At 42.7% G+C, this 22,631-nt stretch overlaps 1 protein-coding gene across 2 annotated transcripts in view; it reads left to right on the top strand.

Moving 5' to 3' along the window:
• The window catches only part of LAMA3 (laminin, alpha 3), a 271,074-nt gene that overhangs the window by 90,953 nt on the left and 157,490 nt on the right, over positions 1–22,631 (top strand). For both annotated transcript variants that reach the window (XM_011988082.1, XM_011988080.1), the window contains exons 11-12: positions 1,176–1,238; positions 6,950–7,084. In XM_011988082.1, the coding sequence (XP_011843472.1) occupies positions 1,176–1,238; positions 6,950–7,084 (198 nt within the window). The remainder of the gene's footprint in view (positions 1–1,175; positions 1,239–6,949; positions 7,085–22,631) is intronic.

The following is a 22,631-nucleotide window of genomic DNA, read 5'->3' as shown; positions in this document are numbered from 1 at the left end:
TCACCAAGAGAAAAAAATATGTGTCTGTCAGAAACGCTGTAGAGCGTGAAACAGGAGAATCTGTGAAACCAGCTGCGCAAACTGTGATGAGCGTTGGCTCTGTTTGTTGTGCAGCAGTGGGAAAACTGCACTTTGGGGTTAGGACAAAGAAACACTGTCTCAAGGAGAGCCTGTCTGTCTGTATCACTCTATCAGATGTTTCCCGGCCCCACCCTCCTGACTCCTGCAGAGCCATCATAGGAAACGCATATTGAGTTGTGGGGACATGGGGGCAGGACTCACGTGAATGGGTAACTTATATGTTCTCGTTCACATCTGCCACCTCAGGTAATTGTTTAAATTGCACCCACTTTCTCTGTGGAGACTGTCCTACTTTGGTTGATGAGACACCACATCAGAATTTTATCAATGTTGAATCTGTGTGTCTTGGTAGAAGGCTGAACGAAATTGTTTTTTCCTTTTTTTTTTTTTTTTTTGAGACAGAGTTTCGCTCTTGTTGCCCAGGCTGGAGTGCAATGGTGCGATCTTGGCTCACCGCAACCTCTGCCCACCGGGTTCAAGCGATTCTCCTGCCTCAGCCTCCTGAGTAGCTGGGATTATAGGCATGCGCCACCACACCCGGCTAATTTTGTATTTTTAGTAGAGATGGGGTTTCTTCATGTTGGTCAGACTGGTCTTGAACTCCTGACCTCAGGTTATCTGCCTGCCTTGGCCTCCCAAAGTGCTGGGATTACAGGCATGAGCCACCACACCTGGTCTGCCTTTTTAGTGAAAAGAAGAAGAGGAAGAAGCCTGAAGTAGTTTTATGGCATAAACAAAATGTCAGGAAAAAAACATGAAAGAAAACATTTTTTTAAAGCCTTGACTTTATGTTAAAAAAACCAATAAAGATGTTAAGGAAGCCAAACTCATCCCTGCTCAGGCTGAGACTTTGCTATTGTGAGCACAAAACATTCATTTCTGTTCATTGTTATACAAATGGGAATGTCTGACCAGTCTGGTTTCACTTACTAAACACATTTGAGATATAGCAATATCGCCTTTCTTTAAATTAATCTCTATATGCTACTTTTCACTAAGTGACAGAGGGTGTCGTCCTAGTTAGTACAACTTAGTGTTTTATTTTACTATCTCCTTAATCATTCTCTATATTTTTAAATAAACTATCTTTACAGAAATTCCCATTTTTCCTGTTTCTACTCCAAGTCCAGAAGATCCAGTAGCTGGAGACATAAGAGGTAAGTAACCTCCCTTTTGGTTTAACTCCAGTGAAAATGTTATGCCCTTATTCTTTTCCTACTTCCTGTGCACACTGCCACATCCAAGGCCAAGTCTCCCTTCCTAGAGCATGGTAGGTGCCTTGCAGGTGTTTCCTAGTTGACCTACTACCCACCCATCCGTCCCCACTCTAGCCTGTCTCTTACGAGGGCACTACCTGACGTAGGAAACTGCGCAGAGCTTGGATTAGATATCACCAGCTTGCTTGAAGACCTTCAGTGGCAGCCTGTGGTCTGTTGTCTTTTTTTGAGTTCCCTGAAAACACACCCTGAGAAAGGAATGGAGAGCAAGTCATTTATTTGGGAGGCGATCCCAGGAAGGGAGAGAGTCAGGGAGTGAAGGGGACCATGATAAAGGTGCGATGGCAGGTAATGGCAGTTATCTGCCATTAATGGAGGCTTTAGTGCTTCTGAGGCATTCACTGTCTGGCACTGATGGCTTGCCCTTCAGGAAGGCTGAGGAGCTTCTGCAGCCCCCAAACAAGCCCCTGGCAGAGAGTAGCAGTGGTGTGCAGTAAGCAGTCTCTGGGGGTGGAGGGGTGAGTACCAGAGGATGTGGGTGTTACATTTACCTAATCATTCATTCCCTAAGTATTTTAAGATTCCCTGTTATGTGCAAAGTACCATTCTGGCTGCTGGGGACTTAGCAGTAGACAGAATAGAAAAGAATTCCCAGCTTTCTTGGAGCTTATATTCCTGTGGAGGGACCCAGATAATAACATACATAATACAGAAACCCAGGCAAGGAAAATAGCTAATTCATTAGACTGTGAGAGGCAGAGTTGTATTCCAAACGTGGGTGCCAGTTTTAAGGGGGAGCCATTCACATCATAGGTATAAACTAACTCATGTGAGAAGATTCCAGGCCTCTGGGCTGGGTTCTGGAGCCATGGGGAGTTTCCTGCATAAACCCATTATGGCATCCGCAGGGATGCACAGGTTCTCAGAAGGGCACACCGGCACCAAGGGAAGGGCACAGCACACGTGCACAGCCCACGACTGGGCACCATCTGACTCATGCTCACATCCCCTGAGTTTGCCTCTCCTTCCCCAGGGTGCCAGCAGAGGCCTGGTAGTCACTGGGGAGGAGGTAGTGCCAGGCATGTGTGAGCACGGGTTCCCCTCCTCCTGACCAGACATTCCGATTTGTATAACGATGAACAGGAATGAATGTTTCGTGCTCACAATAGCTAAGTCTCAGCCTGAGCTGAATGTTTCGTGCTCACAATAGCACGGTGTGGACCAGCAGAGAAGATGGTTTCTGAAGAGCTCTCCTTGGCGGTGAAGTTCAGGCTCTACAGCAATATAGTAACTCAGGTATGGTCTGGAGGCAGCTTTGGTGATAAGTGCTGCTGAAAAAACAAGGCAGAGAGGAGGTTAGGGAATGTGAGGTTTACAGATGTAAATTAGGGCAGTCAGGGAAGGCCTCACTGAAGCAGGTACAGGAAAGAGCAAGAGCAAAGTCCCCGGGGCAGGGGCAACCCTGGGCCAAGGGTGTTCAGCGAACAGAAAGAGGCCAGGTGTGTGAAAGTGGAGTGAGGGAAGGTGAGACTGGTAGGAAAGGAAGGCACCAGGCTGGAGGGAGGCCCTCGTCAGCCACTAGAGAGGCCTTCCCTTTTACTCTAAATGAGACAGGAGCAGTGGAGACTTTTGCACAGAGAAGTGACGTTAGATAAAGGCTCTCTGGGTCTACTGTATTGAAAGAAAGTCTCAGGAAAAGAGAAGAGAAGAAGCAAGGGGGGCTGATGGGAAGCTTTTTCCATAATCCATGAGGAAGAGATGATGGTGGCTCAGACCCAGGTGGTGTCAGCGGAGATGACAGCAGCGGACAGACTGTGGATATCTGCTATATCCACAGGATTTAGAACCAGCAGGATTTGCTGGGGGATTGCTAGACCAGAAGTAGAACATGAGAGAGAGAGAGGGCTCTGAGTTGACTCCAGGGCTTTTCAGTTGAGCAAATAGAAGGAAGAAGTTGCTGTTTGTTGAGAGGGAAAGATTAAAGCAAGAGAAAGCAGAATGCATGGGCCGGAGGAGGGGTGGGCAGGGGCAGGGGTGGGAGCTCGTGGATGTTCTCTTCTGGCTGTGTTTTGTTTTCTCTGTGGAATAACAAACAAGGTGAGAGCAAGAAGCAGGAGAGGAGGCCTTGGGGTTGACTAGGGAGAAGGTATAAGAGTCATCCAGGAATGTAGGGGGTTGGACGGGCTTGGGAAAGTCGTGGGATTGCTGGGCGGCGCCAAGGGCTCCCTGGAGGTCAGTTATAACAGGACCTCGGTCCTGACGTCATTCCCTGCTTCTGCCCTACCCACACTCCTCCTCAGTCTACCCATGGTGCTGTGCGTTCTTGAACTGTGTAGGGGACTGTCTCATGTCAGATACTCGGCCACTTGAGGACAGCAGCTCTGCAGGGTGGGGCGGTCATGTTGGCTTAGAGACCTGCCCGCTAAGGCTCAGAGAGGGCCAGGCACATTCTCATAACTCAGGTTGGAGGCTCTGCACAGATGCCAGTCATGGAGAATTTAAGGAATGGTGACTACTGAGGAGAGTTGCAGTCTTGAATATTTACCATAATCTTCATTCATTAAAGTTTTATTAAGTGCCTATGCTGTGCTAGTCACTGCCAGGCAGCTGCCTGATACATAGTTCCTCCTGCCTGGGAGCTCCCAGTCTGAGGAGACATAGAAAGGTCAACAGTTCTCATGGCAGGAGTTAAGTGCCATGAGAGCATATGGGAGGGGCAGCCTTACAGCCAGGGTGAAGGTAGGAAGGAAGGAGGGAGGAAAGGAGGCAGCGGGGAGGGGAGAAAGGAGAGAGACAGAGTCCTGGAAGAGCTTCCCCAGAGCAGCAGGAGGAGGTATCCGAGCTGAGTCTTGGAGCATGAAGAGGAGCCAGTCAGGCAGAGGGGCAGGGAAGAGAAGCCATGGGGCTAGGAGAGAGGGGATGGCAGACAGGTCATTGGGACTGAAGCACGGGATAGAGAGAGGAAGTTCAAGGAGAGGACCTAGAGGAATAAGAAAAGACCTGAGTGGGCAGCCAGTTCAGATGTGTAGGTTTGCGAAGCACAGCTGTGCCTCATCTAAGGGGCACCACAATTATGGAAGACATTGCAGATTTGCATATTGATGATGATGATTTTATAGCAGGTGACAGGAAAGCATCTTGAGGAAGGGGCACCTTTTTCTAATTTGCACAAAGATGTCCCATGGGTTGCTGGCAGCCTGGAAAATGTTGAAGGATCTACTCTGTCACATGTGAAGGACTTCGTATTGTGTCCTGCAGACATTGGGTCACTGTCAAGGAATTTAAAACTGGGAAGTGATATGAAAAGGCTGATGTTTTTGAAATATCACTCTTGACACCAGCATGGAGAATGAATCAGAAGGAGCGAGATGGGAAGCAGAGAGCCTCCTTAGGAAGTTCTCAAAATAATCCAGGCAAACAAAGATGAAGTCTGGAACTCTGGCAGTAGAGAACGACTCAAGGGATTTTCTTGAGATATAATCACTGTGACTTAGGGATGAGGTGTGGGATGTTCTTTCTTTTTCTATTTTAATCAGAATTCTTTGCACCTCAATGCCAAGGTAAAGCCCAAGTTTCTCACTGAATCTCAATACCTCGTTTAATGCCAAGACTGTAATTCACAGTAAAAACATTCTCTTTCCCTATGGCATTCATTCTCAGCCTACAGGGCTATGGCATTAGGACCTTGTATGGCAGCTGTGATGGACGGACAGGGTGGTTGGTGCTCGTGCCAGCCTGGGTTCCAAGGCTTCCCTTGTCATGAATGTGTCCTTGTCACTTCTGAAAAGGAGGAAAAACTTTCTTCTACCCTCTTAGGTCCCATGGGTGGGCCTAGAATTAAATGAACCTAAGACAGATTAACAGCAAAAAAAGCACACAAATTTGTGTAATATTTTTACATGTACATGAGAGTCTCTAGAAGGAAAATCAAGACCAGAAAAAGCCATTAGGCCCCAAAGCCTCTGTATTGTACATGTTTACACAAAGGACAATGAAGTATGGAGTGTGACAAGACAAAAGAGCTTGGGCTAGTGGCTCTACATTGTGGGACCCTGGCTAGGAAGCATTGAGGGAAACTAAGGGTTATTTTAGTGGGTTTGTTGGTGCAGATCCAATCCAGTCGACTCCCAGTCTCCAGTGATAAGTATGCTCTCTCCTGGTACAAGGAGGGCAGGCACCTTTCTCCTGGGAAATTTTATGACCTGCTTTTAGGTAGAAAGGGTGAGATCAGAGAACGCTTCCTGTATCTGCTGCTTCTAAAGTGCCTTTGCTGGAAGCAGTCAGTATGCTAAAATGGCATATCATTCTCAGCTTGTATTTTTAGTATAATAGAAAGAACATGGGCTTTGAAATCTGGCAGTCCTGGGTTCAAATTCTGACACTGCTTCCCTGGCTGTGTGACCTTAGGCTATTTAATTAACCTTTCTGAGCATCTTTTATTTTTTCATCTATAAAATACTTACCTGTCTTACAGGGCTCTTAATAGACTTAATTATTATTTTTGAGCAGTATCTATTTCCCAAGGAATACTGTGCACTGGCCCTGGGGGCCTGTGGTGACCTTTCACTAGGTGTTCAGTCTGCTGGGTGATTTACTTATCTATTTCTGGTTCATAAGTCACCCCAAAACTAAGTAGTTTAAAAGAACAAGGGTTATTTCTCTCAATTGTGTGAGTTGGCTGGGCAGGTCTTCTGCTGGACTTGCTGGAGGGTCTTCTGGGGCTGGATTTAGCTGGGACATTTGGGAGTCTCTGTCATTGTGGCCTTTTGTCCTCAGGGAGGCCAGACCGTGCCCATCCACAGTGGTCTCAGGATTCCTGGAGGGCAAGAGTGGAAACAGCAAGGCCTATGGTGACCTGGACTCAGAAGTCACATGACAATACTTACACCTCATTCTAGTGGTCAAAGCAAGTCTCGGGCCAATATACGATCCCCAAAATGAAAGCATTGTGAAAGAGAAGCGAAGTTAAGATAGAGAATAAAAGGAGGAAAGTGGGGGCCATTTATACCGACTGGTCAGGGGGACCTTCTGAGGAGCTGATGTTTGAACTGATGCCTGGTGGATGAGAAAGAGTTGACTGTGCTAAGAACTAAGGGAAGTGCATACCAGGCAGAGGGACTGGCCTGAGTAGAGGTCCTGAGGTGGGAAAGCCCTGGATAGAGGTACTAGAAGCAGCCTGACTGTGGGGAAGGCCAGTGCCAGGAGGGTAAGTGAGACGATCCAAGGGAAGCCCCCGAGGTCTGGCATGTAGTAGGGCTGAATTGATGTTAGTTTCTTTTCTTCTAAAAATTAGAACGAAGAAATATGTTTAATTCATGACTGTCACGAGATGGGAATCTATTAAATTGAAGTTATACTTTACAAAGCTCAGCTTTAGAGGGAAAAGAAAATGTTTCCACATGAATAGATGTTAAAAGAATGGTTTGCAAATGAATGTCCATCCCTACATGTTTTTTTTTTTAATGATATGTCTGACCTTTTGTGAATTTTTAAAAATTTCCCTTCAAGATGTAGTCTTCTGAGTTAAGAATGTTTAATAGCCATAGATAATTCATAATCTGTATTTCCATGATAGAAACCTAGAGGAAGGGAGAAATTAAGAAAGGGATGGAAGATGGAGACCCCTTCTGAAAATTTCCTGTCTTCCGCAGGGTGTGACTGTAATCTGGAAGGCGTTCTCCCTGAAATATGTGATGCCCACGGACGGTGCCTGTGCCGCCCTGGGGTTGAGGGCCCTCGATGTGATACCTGCCGCTCTGGTTTCTACTCGTTCCCTATTTGCCAAGGTAAGTGGGCAAAGCATAGCATGTTCATAATCAAGATAAATTTCCTCCTGAGGAAATGCAGATCTTTCTGGCAGAGCTGTGTGACTTGCAGTTTAATAAATGAGCCCCTGGCTTATATATGGATGTTACACATGATTGTCCTACCTGGACCTTGTCACCTCCCTTCTTTCCAACCTTACCCTGCCTCCTGCCTGGTAGTTAAGCACATAGACTCTGAAATAATCTGTTTGGGTTCAAATCCTGGCTCCGGAGAGGACGTGGTATCTGAACAGCATTTAGGAACCTGCCACCGCTTCTCAGATTCTGTTAGGGTGGGTCTCTGGATGCTAATAGGGTTTGCAAATTGGAAGTGTGTGAATAAGATTAGTAAGATGGGAAGGTGGATGAGAGAAGGAGGCAGGGTGTTCTAGAAAGAGGGGACAGCGTGTGCAAATCATAGAGACATGAGACCACAACCGCCCCCTCTTCCCCACTTGTTTGTATCCTAGTATCCCATCCTAGCAAGAGTCGCTGAGGGGGATGGAAGGTGGGAGGAGGAGGTGTCTGGTCCAGTCCCTAGAGCATGGCAGGTATGCACTCAACGTTTCGTGAGTGAACACATGAATGAATGAATTTGCCCAAATTATTCTCCCCTGCTTCCTTTCTACTGTCTGACATTATTCTTCTTTCTGCAGACAATGGTATAGGGGAAGGGAAAAGAAAGATGAGAAGATTATTATCAGTCCGGGATCAAGGCAGGAAATAAAACACCACTTCAGACGCTATAAACAGAAAGAGATTTACTATAGGTAATTAGTTGCTAACCCAGAGGAGTTATTAAGAGCCAGAGCAGCAGGTTCTAGGCTGGGCTTCCAAGGAGGCCTCTAATGGAATGGCTGGGTTTTAATCCCAGACTGCCATGGCCCAGTGCAAGGATGGGAGGCCCATGGTTGGTACCTTCATCTCTTGGTGTCCAGGAAGCCAGAGACAGGGCACAGCTGCATAAATGCTCCACCAGCTACAGGATGCAGCCTCTTCCTTATCTCCCATCTGTCTAAGCTTATTCACACACTTCCAATTTGCAAACCCAATTGACATTCAGAGCCCTGCCCCAACAGAGTCTGAGAAGTGCTGTCTTTAAGTTTCCCAGCCTCTGAACACTGGAGGAGTTTAGAATAGGTATTAGTTCATCTCACCTGCAAGGTCAGCCACACTAAGGAACTGTGAGCGTGAAAAACTCCCTCCCCTAAGCTGGAGGACAAAGTAGTGAAGAGCAGGGGTGGCACTAGCTATCAACTTGGGCAAGTTACTTAACCCCTGTGTTCCTCAATTTCCAAAAAATAGTGCCCGTCTCATAATTCATTGTTGTGAGGGTTACATATGTACTGACAGGTAAAGCTCTTAGAACTGAGGAAGTACTTGTTTGTAAGTTAGTATTCACTTTCACCTTTCTTCTCCAGACCTATACTTCCCTCTGCATCATTTTAAGAGCTTGTAGTGTCAGTTCCAGCCGTCTCCCTGTTTGCTAAATGCCTGAATCCCATACCCCAAACCTTTCCTTTACCTTCTGGCTCCTGGCATGCAAAACATTCTTGTGGCTGAAAATATCTCAAAGGTTTTCTTTTTTTCCTTCTCTTTACCAGCCACAACTTTAGACTCATTCTGATAGAATGAATGACAAATATTCTAACTTAGTCATTCATATGGACAAAGCTTGTGTTTATGGATACAAACATAATGAATAATACAACACTTTAAGAATGCTCTTTTCTACATCTCTCCACTACTAGAACTAATTTATTTTAAGGTAGGTAGAAAATGCATGAATGTATTCACGATAAAGCAGAGGGGAGGAAGGACTTCCATAGCAACAGAGTAGGGAGCTTGGTAGATACTCTTTACAGTAAAACAGAAATTTAACCAGTGAAAATATTTTAAAAAATTGTCTGAAGTCTCTGTTAATAGTCATAAGAGCATATAGCAAATGAAGAAACAATTACTTAACAACATTTGAATCTAGGTAAAAAATAAGAGTCTCCATTACATTTCAGCCATGACCCTCCTCATTATCCACCCTCAACTCTGTTTTATAGAAAGTCTACCCATATGTGTTGCCAAGAAGATGGGCACTCTCTTTACCCTGTACCCCAGTTTGGGGCTATGGTTTGTCTCATTTTGGTAGGGGCAGGCCGCTGATATTTCTCATCCTTCTGCAGTCCTGTATAGCAGAAGCCCTTTTCCAGGTGGGCTCAGCAAAGAGGACCAGCTCTGTCTTACCCACCACCCCTCCCCTGTAGGGTAGGAGCTCTAACTTAGGCACTTCAGGCTGAAAATTTTGGGATCCCAATCACCCCTACCCAAGCTGGCTCATAGAATAGGGGTCCATGGTGGAAGAGGAAAACTGAGAAGACCACGGCACCACCTCCACCTGTGTCCACTTGTAGAGCAGAGCAGAGTTTCAAAGAAACAGGGAAGTGTGACCCATACATAGGGGAAAAAGAAGACAATAGAAACCACTTTTGAATGAGACAAATGGTAGTCTTAGAAAAGACTTTAAAGCAGCTATTATAAATCTGTGTAGAAGACTAAAGGAAATCATGGTTAATGAATTAAAGGAAGGTGTGATGACAACATTTCATTGAATAGAGAATATCAATAAAGAGATAGAAATTGTTTTACAAAATAACCAAATGGAAATTTTGGAGTTGAAAAGTATAATAACTGAAATGAAAGATTCACTGAAGTGGCTCAACAGTAGATTGGGCTAGCAGGAGAATCAGCAAACTTAATGACAGATTGATGGAGATTATGCAGCCTGAAAACAGAAAGAAAAAAGGAATGAAAATAAATGAACGGGCGGCAGTCAGTGGCTCATGCCTGTTATCGCAGCACTTTGGGAGGCTGAGTGGGGCGGATCACTTGAGGTACGGAGTTTGAGACCAGCCTGGCAAACATGGTGAAACTCTGTCTCTATTAAAAATACAAGAATTAGCCAGGCGTGGTGGCGGGTGCCTGTAATCCCAGCTACTTGGGAGACTGAGGCAGGAGAATTGCTTGAACCTGGGAGGCAGAGGTTGCAGTGAGCCGAGATTGTGCCACTGCACTCCAGCCTGGGCGACAAGAGTGAAACTCTGTCTTAAATAAATAAATAAATAGAACCTGAAAGAAATATGGGATACCATTAAGCACAACATATGTGTAATGAGAGCATCAGAAAGAGAGGGGAGAGAAAAATGAATAGAAAAAAGTAGTCAAAGACATAATGGTAGAAGACTTACCAAATTTAATGAAAAGCCATCTATACATTTAAGAAACTTAATGAACACCAAGTAGCATAAATACAGAGAGATCCACAGCCAGACTTATTATAGTTAAAATCGTAGTTAAAATTTTGGAAGACAAAGAGAAAATCTTGAAATCAGGAAAAAAGACTCATTATATACACAGGAACCCCAGTTAGAATAACAACTGACTTCTCATTAGTAACCATAGAGGCAAGAAGGCAGTGGGATCATATATTCTAAGTGCTGAAAGTGGAAAAACTGTCAACCAAGAATCTTCTGTCCATCAAAGTTACTGTTCATGATCAAGGCTAAGTAAAGGCTTTCTCAGATGAACAAAAACTAACATAATTCACCCAACCTGACTTATAAGAAATAATAGAAATAATAAAAGATGTTCTTAAAGCTGAAACAGGCATCATCAAACAATAATTTGAGTAACATGTAAAAATTACAAAAGACAATATAATTGAATATTTGTGTACATTCTTCTCTTGACTGATTTTAACAGAAAGTATACAAGCTATCTATACAGATATATACATACGTACGTAAATATTGGGCCTATATCATATAAAAATGTAATATGTTTGACAGTAGCACAAAGGAGATGGGTGAGAACAAAGCTGTATTGGAGTAAGAAAATGACACAAATCTTTAGGAAGGAAGAAATAAAGAGAACTAGAAAGGATAAGTAGAGTTCATAAAGACACTCCATAAATATATGCTTGCTCTCCTTTCTTCTATCATCTTCCTTAGAAAACATAGATTATATAAATTAATAATTATAAAAATGTATTGCTGCATTTTAATATATAGAGACATAATATGTATAATAACAATAGTACAAAAATGGTGGAGAGGGAATAGAGCTACATAGGAGTAAAATGTCTATTTTACCGGAACTAAATCAATATAATACTGAAGTAGATTCTTTTTTGTAAGCCCTAGAGTAACCACTAATATAATAACTCAAAAATGATTAAAAAGTCACTAAGCAGAATAAAAATTACACTAGAAAATATCTAATACAAAAGAAAACAATAAAGGAGGAATAGAGGAACAAAAAATACATGAGATATATGAAAATAAAATGCAAAATGGCCAAGGTAAATCCAACACTATCAATAATAACATTAAACATGAATGGATTCAACCTCATACTATAAACAAAAATTAGTACAAAACGGATGAAGAAACTAAATGTAAGAGCTAAAACTATAAATATCTTAGAATAAAATAAAGGCATAAATCTTCATGATCATAAATTAGGCAATTGTTTCTTAGATATGACAACAAAAGCACAAGCAGCAAAAGAAAAAATAGATAAATTGGACTTCATCAAAGTTAAGAACTCTTGCACTCCAAAGGACACTATCAAAAAAGTGAAAAGACAAACAATAGAATGTAAAAAGTTATTGCAAATCATATATCTGATAAGGCACTAGTATCATATACATATGTGATATATAAAATCTGGATATAATAAAATAATCCACGTATATGGATATATTATTATTTTTACAACTCAATACTTAAAAATTAAAAATAATTAAAAAGACAACCTAACTGAAAATGAGTAAAGGATTTGAATAGACATATCTTCCAAGAAGATATACAAATGGCCAATTGGTACATGAACAGATGCTCAACATTATTAGTCATTAGGTAAATGCAAATATAAACCACAATGAAATACCATTTTATATCCACTGGAAAGGCAGGCAATAACAAGCATTGGCAAGGATGTGGAGAAATTTGAACCCTCATACATTGATGATGGGAATGTGAAATAGTACAGTGACTTTGGAAACAGTTTTGCTATTCCTGAAAAAGTTAAACATAAAGTTACCATGCTACCCAGCAGATCCACTCCTCAGTGTATATCGAAAAGAAATGAAAACACATCCACACAGAAACTTGTATATGAATGTCCATAGCAGCATTATTCAAAATAGCCAAAATGGAGAAACAATCCATATGCTCAGCTGATGAACAGATAAATAAAATGTGGTATATCCATACAATAGAATATTATTTAACAATAAAAAGGAACGAAGTACTTAGGCATGCTACCACATGAATAAACCTTGAAAACATGATGCTAAATGAAAGAAGTCAGTCACAAAAGTCACATATTGTGTGATTCATTTATATGAAATGTCCAGGATAGGAAACTTTATAGAGATTGAAAGTAGATTTGTGATTGGGAGTGAAGGTAGAGGACAATGTGGATTGGCTGTTAATGAATGTGGGATTTCTTTTAGAGGGAACGAAAATGTTCTAAAATTAGATTGTTTCAAAGGTTGCACATCTCTGTGAATATATTAAACAACATTAAGTTGCACACTTTACACTTTAAATGGGTGAATTGTATGGTATATGAATTTTATCTCAATAAACTTATTTGAAAAAGATAAGGCAGAGGTGGGAGGTGGAATCCCAACACACTAAAGAAGGGGTGTTCCTCCCCAGACAGTTGTCAGCCTTATCTCTTTGTAAATTTGATGCTCATCTCTCTTATGTTTTATAGTGATGATCAAATAATGTACATTTGAATTTCAGAGTTAAAAGGAATTGAAATCACAAGTACTTATTTTATAGCAACCATTCTGAGACCCAGGAGAATACGTAGGGAGTAGATAGTTGCAGGGTGGTGAGTAGCACCCAGATTTTTTTACTCTCAGCCTGGTATACAGCAGGAATTCTATTCTATTCTTTAAACCCCTTCCTCACCTAGTGATCTAGGACATCAAGAAGCGTGAGGGCTGTTCTTCTAAGGCTGAGCTTTTCATACTGCAGTTCACTGTCCATTAGTGGATAGAGAAATCAATTTACAGGGTATGGGCCAACATAACAATGAAATAGAATAGAATAAAAATTATTAGAATGCATCATAAGTAGTAGAGAAAATAAATCTCTTGTAAAGTTCTTGTTCATAGTTATTTATGTTTTGCTAGATATCTCTATCATCTATTAGTGTGTGTGTGTGTGTGTGTGTGTGTGTTTATTGGGTTATAATGTGAAATGTATTTTTTACTGTGAACGTGGCTAAAAAGTTTGGAAACTGCTGTACTAAAAGATCCTGAAGGATTTTATCTGCGCTTCTGAGTATGGGAAGTAGTTTGCCACTTTTCTTTTCTGAGTAGTTTGTCACTTTTCTTTTATTCTGCTCTTTGGTCTTGTGGCTTCAGACTCTCAAATAGTTATAACCTGAAGTCATAGAACATTTGGGTGAATTTACCCTCATTCAGCTGGAAACTGTTGCTCAGTAAATTGCAGCAATAATCTGATGAATCCATTTTCCCCATGAAGATATTCCTGTGCCAGTATACACTGCATAATTCCTTCCTAAACCTGTTTGAGGGGCAGAAAGCACATCTGCCTTATTTTTTACCATTATCTATGAAGAGTAAGGACCAAAGAGATAAACATGAAGAACTAGTTTGAGATGCATATCCTGTTTTATCTTTAATCCATGATCTTGTCTTTACTATTCTTCCTTAAACCCTGCGAGGAGAAAGGACGGTATAAATTTCAAAGTCCTATAATCTTTACATAACTCAGAGTGTGGAGACTTCAGTCTGACCTTACCAGCAAGCTCCCTTGAAATGTAAGCAGCAGACACAATTACTTTTTTAAGATGTTTGGCTTTGATTAATAGGTTGAACTTGGGGTCCTTTGTCAGGGGGAAAATGATAGATAATTGGGATTTCACAAATGTATATAATAGACCAGATGTAGTGGCTCATGCCTGTAATCCCAGCACTTTGGGAGGCCAAGGTGGGTGGATCACTTGAGCTCAAGAGTTCAAGACCAGCCTGGCCAACATGGTGAAATCCTGTCTCTAGTAAAAAAAAAAATACAAAAATTAGCCAGGTGTGGTGGCACATGCCTGTAATTCCAGCTTCTTGGGAGGCTGAGGTGGGAGAATCACTTGAATCTGAGAGGTAGAGGTTGCAGTGAGCTGAGATCGCACCACTGAACTCCAGCCTGAGCATCACAGACTGAGAATCTGTCTAAAACAAACAAACAAAAAAACAAACAAATGTGTATGATAATCTGCCTTTCATTACAGTCACTCTTTCAAATGAGAATCATCTGATATTCTTCATATGAGTAGTAAAGAAAACTTCTTGAATTTAAAAGTAAATACGAGGAAAATATTTAAAAACCACCCATATCACTCTTTTTGAAAATGTTAACATTGAAGTATTGGCTCTGAACAATGATATATACAAAATTCCAAGGCGAAGTCACCATGTGCAGATTTTCAAAATAAATGTCCAGAGAACTGTTTTATTTTATGACACTCTAGCTTCTCACACTCAAAGGATTGTGAAAAGGTTAGGAGAGTGGAGGAGAGAGAATCTGGGATGGGGTGGATATCTATGGAGGAAACTATTGCTGTGAACTCTTTACCCTTCTTCCTCGCCTCAAAACGCGTGAGGGACCTCTGATGTGTCTTAGTCCATTTGGTATTGCTGTAACAGAATACCTGAGATTGGGTAGTTTATAAAGAAAAGACGTTTATTTAGTTCACCATTTGGCAGGCTGGGAACTTCAAGAGCATAGCGCCACATCTGGCTGGCATCTGGTGAGGGCCACATACTGGGGCAAAACATGGTGAGGTGGAGCAGTGAGTGAGCATGTGCAGAGATCACACGGTGAGAGAGGACGCAAGAGAGAGAGTCCAGGAAGCCAGACTCACTTTTATAACAACCCACTCTCACGGTAACTAATCCAGTCCTGTGGGAGCAAGAACGCAGTCACTGTCTCAGGAGGGCATTAACCTGCTCGTGAGGAATCCACCCCCATGACCCAAACACCTCCACTAGGCCTTATCTCCCAACACTGCTGCACTGGCAATGAAACTTCAATATGAATTTTGGCAAGACAAACCACATCCAAACTATAGCACATGGGATGCCTCAGGAAGGGCAGAGGTGCTTCCGGCCAGACTTCGGCTTGGAAAACCCAAAGGCTAAGAGCTGGATGCTTTTTTGCTTGAGGCAGAGCAGGGAGAGTGTTCCCGTGCTGGGAATGGCCTGAGCTTAATGCTCTGGGGCAAGGAATGTGTAGGTGCTTCCCACAGCCAAATGTGGGGGAATCCAGGTGAGTGTCTTAGTTCCTGCCCAATAGGTCTGCTCAGAAACATCAGGAGATCCTACCCAAAGCAGCTGAAGTTTTTGTCCGGATGCCTGTTTTAAAATAGAGTGTATTAATAGGAAATTTGCGGTTCAGTAAGAACAGCAGACCGGGAGAAAACTGCTATTGAGAAGATACAGTTCCCAGAGGAGGGGCAGAGCATGCTATAGGGGCCACATGGAGAAGCGTCAGGGTCGGTTTGGAGGCAGAGGGAGGGGAAGGAACTGTAGACAGAGCATTTCCATAGTAAGGAATGGGTGGAGATAAGCAGGTTTAGGATTGGCTAGTTTGAATATTTCAGTGGGCGCTGGGACATAGAGGCTGACCCTAGTTGTCTGGTACCTGGCCCTGGGGTGATTAGGGCAGGGAATACCAGAGTATGAGAGCTGGTAGAGGAGGTAGTGGGGCCATGCTCTGGACTGGCCAGTGTGCATTCCGAAAGCAGCTCTCTGGAGGGTTGTTTACTATCTCTGGGAATTGGCTCACCCTGGGAGGGGCAGTTCCTCCAGGGTCAGCAAGGCCCCAAGATTTCAAAGCATCAGAAACAGAAAATAAAAGAAATGGTGAGTCCAATGCCCAGGGGCTGAAGCAGTTGTGGGCTGAGCAGAGAGTCACAAGCAACGGAAATAGAGAGGCTTCCATCCCTGGAGGACAAGGGAATGGCAGGAGAGAAGTGCTCAGCAGACGACCACCAAGAGGCCCTACACAGCATCCTTGGAAGAAGAGCCAGTTTGAGATTAGCGTAGGGCTGGTCCAAGAACAATTGTGTGGGGAAAAACTCTTTCCTCTAATTGTGGTTTTCCTCGACTCTTACACCGCAACAACCATCAACACAGAGAAAATGTCTGTGACCAAATGTGTGGGGGTCCTTCCCCATCACCAAGCAGCAGCCACCAGCCAAGTGTCCTCCAATTCAGTTCTGACACTGCTTACCTGAAGACAGTGCCAGATCCCACAGGTTGAGGGTTCAGTCCCCAAGATTGCTCCCTCCTTCCCTCACCATTAACTGCAAGCCTGGGCCTCTAGAACATCTGACAGAGCGGCTTCAAGTTGGGGTTCCCACAACCCTCCTTTGGATTCAGTTAATTTGCTGGAGTGGCTCACAGAACTCAGGAGAACACCAAATTACATTTACTGGTTTATTATAAAGGATTTTGCAAAGATACAGATGAAGAGACACATAAGACGAGGTGTGGGGGAAGAGACTGGAAGCTTCCATACCCTCCCTGGGCACCACTCTCCAGGAACCTTCACATGTTCAGCTGTCTGGAAACTCTCTGAACCCTGTACTCTTGGGTTTTTAAGGAGGCTTCCTGACATCAGCATTCCTTCCCCCAGGGTATGGACTTGACCCTCTCTGGGGAGAGTCTTAAGACTCACAATCACAAAGGTCGGGGAAGATAAGTGTCCTGCCTTGGGGCAGGTTAAAAGAGGGCAGGAGAAGGTCAGAGGCCTGTCCCAAGGCCTAACACACCCAACATTTTAACAAAAGACTGTAACAAGTACTATGGGAGTTACTAGCCAGAAACTGTGGGCAAAAACCACTATATATCATGACACCACAACAGTTCTTTCCTCTTCCCTCTTCTTCCTCCCCGACCAAGTTGAAGCCAGCTGTGGGGAAAGAATGCCCACTCCCACCCCCAGCCCACTCCTACCACCCACCTCTCCACCTTCCCTGCCCACTGTGGGATTTTGGTCTGTATCAGGTCTGAGCTGGAGGACAGGAGATTCGACTTTAAACTGGATTTCTACTTACTTTCTGTTCTCTTACCTAAGACTGTGCTGACAAACCCGACAACTCCTGGAGTTTTCATCTAGGTGCAGGGAGACAGTCACCCACACTACATAAAATTGAAAAGGGCCATGGGAGTTAGTTGACAGCGGGAGTTGTGCTTGTTGAATACACTAATTGTCTAACAGTCAGTTGCATCTCCATGTGGCTTCATTTACCATGGCTTCCTTAAAGGGACTCCGTGATTTTGATTTGTTTCTAGAGAATTCTATTATTTTTAATATTCTGCTTATATAAGCGTAGATTTCCTTAAAAACCCACAAACTCTCAACATTATTTTCACAAAAATCCCTATTTTTAAATGTATGTTATAATTCTTTGACCTTCAGCAGAATATTATTCCCATCCAGTTAGAATTTGGTTATGTGGCTATGTATCTGGAGCAAAAGTAAAAACCAAGCAGTTAGGTCCCCACCCCCACGACCTCTGTCAAGTGGAAAAGCACAGCTCCAAAGATGCATACAGAAGCTATCCCATAGGTCCTCTCGCAGCCTAGTCTCCCCCTCCCTTTTAAAAAATAATTGTTTTAAATTTAGTTATTTGTTTTGCAAGCCAATTGCATGGCAAATTAGAAACATAAAATTAGGAGAGAGGGAAAAGATCACTGAGGCGAAACATTCATAGCAAGGAAGAAAACAGACAGGCAGACGTGAAGCTTAAGATGTACAGCAACCTGGGGCCACTGAATGAAGTGCAAACAAGCTAACCCAATTCTGAAGATCCTGAGGGTATCACTATTAGATTAAGTAAATGGACATTTATAGTGATAGCTGTAGGTCATGAAAAAGAGTTAAATTATGTCTAATGTACCTGCTTCATTGGGAAGGAGAGTATAAAATACATTTGAGTAAGAGTACTAGATTAAATAGTTAAAATATTAATAGTTAAAATGAGTACTAGATGAAATAGTTAACTAATAGTTAATAGTCTGGTGATTAGAGAGTCAGTTATGACTTTTTACAGTTTCATGTGACAGAAAACTAGATCTAAACTGTTTAAGGCAAAAATAACTTCTTGGCAGGAATAGAAAAGTCCAGGCATATTTGGTTTCAGGAATAGCTTGATCTAGGGGCTTAAAAGATTGTTTTTCTTTATCTATACACTCTGCTATCTTGTATATTGGCTCATTGTTAGGCCTCAGATGATAGTAAAATGGCAGCCAGCAGCTCTTAGACACACATTATTATGGACTGAATTGTGTCCCTAAAAATTCGTATGTTGAAGCCCTAACCCCCAATGTGACTGTATTTGGAGTAAGAAAGTAATTAAGGTTTAATGAGGTCATAAGGGTGGAGCCCTGATCTGATAGGACTCATGTCTTGATAAGAAGAGACACAAGACAGCTCGTTCACTCTCTCTCCCTCTACCATGTGAAGACACAGTTACACAGTGAGAAGGTGGCCATCGACAAGCCAGAAAGCAGGCCCTCAGCAGAAACCGAACCAGCCAGCACCTTGATCTTGAACTTCCCAGCCTCCAGAACTGGAGAAATAAATTTCTATTGCTTAAGCCAGCCAGTCTATGGTATTTTGTTATGGCAGCTCAAGGTGACTTAATACATATCCTTCTAGGTTCAAGACTAGGAAAAGAGTATACTTTCCTCCAGGACACATCTGGTTCTGATTGGACCACATGTCAGTTCTGGAATTAGTCCTGTGGCCGTGGAATTCAGTGCATTGATTGGCCAAGCCTGAGTCTTCCCCCATGTCCACAGAACTAGAAGTGGGGTCAACACCATCTGAACAGCATGAATGGAGCAAGGGAAGAGAGGTTCCCCCATGGTAAAATCAGGGTGCCATAGCCTAGACAGGGTGGCCAAACCTTGTGTCAGTAAAATCCTCAGCTCTTTGATAAAACATAGTTCCCCAAAGTGACCAATCCTGAGAAAGATTGGGAAACCCTGTGAGGTTTAACTGTAGCATTCTTTTCCTTAAGAAACTGACATCTGACATCAAAAGCTCTTTAATCAGCTACCGTACATGAAGATAATGTCATATCTCTTATTTTAAATGGTTAGAGCCAGGACTCCTTTTTAAAAGATAAGTGTTTATCTTCCTACTGATTTTTTTTTTAATTTAAAAAATTTTTAGATGGGATCTCACTACATTGCCCAGGCTGATCTTTAACTCCTGAGCTCAAGTGATCACCCCACCCCTGCTCCCAAAGTGCTGAGATTAAAGGCGTGAGCCACCACGCCTGGCCTCATTGATATTTTTGGTGGAGTTGATTTGGACCTCTGCTTCTAAAGGTCTACCAGACCCTTCTGACCTCACTGGAAGCATGAGAGGGAAAAGACTATCAAGCTCTCAGAGAGGAGCTGGAGGACATCAGCAGGCATGCTTCTGGCCCCGGCCGGCGAATGTCTGGGGTCAGCCTCTGCTGGATTCTCTGTGGTCTAAAGTCTTGGCTCAAGTGAAGGACTAATACGTACAGATCCAACCTTGGAGAAGCCTGCCCATGCTTAAGAGCTGTTTTCTGAGCTGTGCAAGAAATTTACTGCCTCGTGTGGTATTGAGATGTACCTTGCAGTTTGTTGTTTAGGATTTGAACCATTCTGGTAAGAGTCTGGGAGGATGCAACATTTTGTCTGTGATGGCTTCCCTTGTCTTGTAACTACTTTTTTTTCTGATAACTATTGTGATTTTTTTTTAGAGGGGATTAATTACTTGACCCACTGAATTTTACAACCAAATCAACATGGCCCACAATGGTGTATCAGCTGACCCAGTGTATTCTAGCCAAAAAGTGCTCTTACAGCTTTGCTCTTTCTTGCTTTAAAAATTTTCAAAATCTGGCCGGGCGTGGTGGCTCACGCCTGTGATCCCAGCACTTAGGGAGGCCAAAGTTGGCATACCACCTGGGTCAGGAGTTCTAGACCAGTCTGGCCAATGTGGGAAAACCTCGTCTCTATGAAAAAATACAAAAATTAGCTGGGCATAGTGGCACATGCCTGTAATCCCAGCTACTTGGGAGACTGAGGCACAAAAATTGCTTGAACCCGGGAGGCAGAGGTTGCAGTGAGACAAGATTGCACCACTGCACTTCAGCCTGGGCAACAGAGCGAGACTCCATCTCAAAAAAAAAAAAAAATTCAAAATTTTCTTTAAAGAGAATTTTAAAACCCTTCTAAGCTGCTTTTGCCAACTGCAGTCCTGGATTTATGTTTTGTATTAAATTAATTTACTCCAGACTTTTCTAAGTATAATGCAGTATTTTTTTCATTTTGACTTTGACTCACTGAAGTGCCCTATGGTTTTCTTTTTTGGGGAATTAATCAAATTAATATATATGAGAGACCATATTGGAGAATTGTCTGTATGCATATAAAATATATATTTATGTTCATGGGTTTTTTGACTCTGTCTTCAACCACAGAATACAACTGTTAATTTGGTTATTTAGGGGGTTTACTCTTCCCTCTTTCTCCTCCCCATCCCTCATTCCTGCCTTCCTCTCCTCCTTTTTTCCCCTACCCTTCTTCATTTTTTTCTTCCTCTTCCTCTTCCTCTTTTCCTCTTTCCTATTCCCCTTTCCCCTCCTTTTCTGGAGCAGCTTGCTAGGCAGCAGCTAGCTAGTACTTGGAACAGAGGGTAGGCAGGCAGCAATGTGGAAACGGGTGGTCCTTTCATGACATGAACTGAAAGTACCTGGAAGTGCAGCTTCCCCCAGCCCCACCCATGTGACTTGACCCAGGGCCCAGAACCATCCCCATTAGCGTCTGATATAGCCTTTGGGTTGTGGTTTCACGGCTTTCTTTAGAAAAGTCCTATAAATATGTTGCCAGTGAGAGATATAGTGTTGCTTCGCTCATGAGCTTATTACTGCAGGTGAAGAGGAAGGCACTCTTCACGGCAATACCTGTCTGACAGCGATGTTGCAAGATACAGTGAGATAACACATATCAAGAATTATGCAGGGCTGGACCTGAAGAAGGATTTCAATAGTTTCTCATTCTCTCATGTAACAACCAGCTATTTGGCAGGTACTGTGGAACAGGACTACATTTAATCCTGGAAGACATTCAGGAGCATGACAGACAAGCCCCTGTCCTCTAGGACCTTTATGATCATTATTTTAAAGGCTTTTTTTTGATGATCCTTATTTTATATTCTTCTTGAGAGTAAGTTTCTTAAAGCAGAAACAATGAGGAGTAGACAAGAAGAAGTAAAATACTCCAGAAACTCCAAAGGACCTGGAGCAAAACAAAGAGCAGAACTGAAATATTTTTAAAGCCTTATAGTATTTCCAAGAGTGAGAAAAGGGCTGCCAGTGCTTGAGTTGGTGTTTGGGATTTGGCAGTTTTTACTAATAGTTGGATTAAAACGAGAAGTATGTTGCCAGATTAATTCACAATTTTAAAACTCTGCAAATGCTTTTAAGGTCAAGCCTTTGTTTTTACCTCCAAAGAGTAACTGGGTCTTCTGGCTCCCCAGATAACCCCTGTGGTCCTAAGACCAGTGTCCCCCTCGTTATGCTGTGGAGCTGCCACCACTGTGCTCTGGGCAGCTACCCTAATGCCCGCATGAATGTTTTCTTCTCTGCGTTCACTTTCCTTTAGGGCAGAAATAGCAGAACAAGCCTGTAGTAACCAGGGTTCTCCAGAGAAACAGAACCAGTCGGAGGTGTGTGTGTACATATGGAGAAAGAGAGAGGGGGAGAGAGAGAAAGAAAGATATATATATATATATTTTAAGGGATTGGCTCATGAGATTGTGAGGGCTGACAGGTCTGAAATCTGTAGGTTGGACTGGCAGGCTGGAGGCCCAGAAAAGAGTTGATTCTGCAGCTCAAGTCCAAAGACAGTCTGGAGGCAGAATTCCTCCCTCTTCTTCAGGGGACATTAGTCTTTTTGTCTTAAGACTTTTAGCTGATTAGATGAGGCCCACCCACATGATGGAGAATGATCTGCTTTATTCAAAGTCTACTGATTTAAATGTCCATCTTGTCTAAAAAATACCTTCACAGTGACATTTAGGCTGGCATTTGACCAAACATCTGGGCATCTTAGCCTAGTCATGTTGACATATAAAATTACCCAACACTAGTTCTTGCCTCGCCAACTTGGCAGTCATATACATTTCTTGAAACCGTACTTAATCGTCAATAAAGAGTATAACAAGACACAGTTCTGACTGACATGATACAACTATCCTGTATACAACTGAAAATGCACTAACCCTTTTCCCAGAAGAAGAAATAAAGTCCTTGGGTAATGTTCGAGCTTCCCCTTGATATCCTGTAACTTCAATATTGTGGTATTAAGTCAATACGTCTTAGGTTGAATGATAAGGAGATGAGAGAGTGAAGAAAACAAAAGATGACTTCCCTTTTATTTTTAGTTGAC

The sequence above is a fragment of the Mandrillus leucophaeus genome, unplaced genomic scaffold (assembly GCF_000951045.1).
Source record: "Mandrillus leucophaeus isolate KB7577 unplaced genomic scaffold, Mleu.le_1.0 Scaffold322, whole genome shotgun sequence".
In the NCBI taxonomy this organism is placed as follows: domain Eukaryota; kingdom Metazoa; phylum Chordata; class Mammalia; order Primates; family Cercopithecidae; genus Mandrillus; species Mandrillus leucophaeus.
The sequence above is the reverse complement of the archived record's forward strand: the minus strand, read 5'-3'. Positions and strand labels throughout refer to the sequence as shown.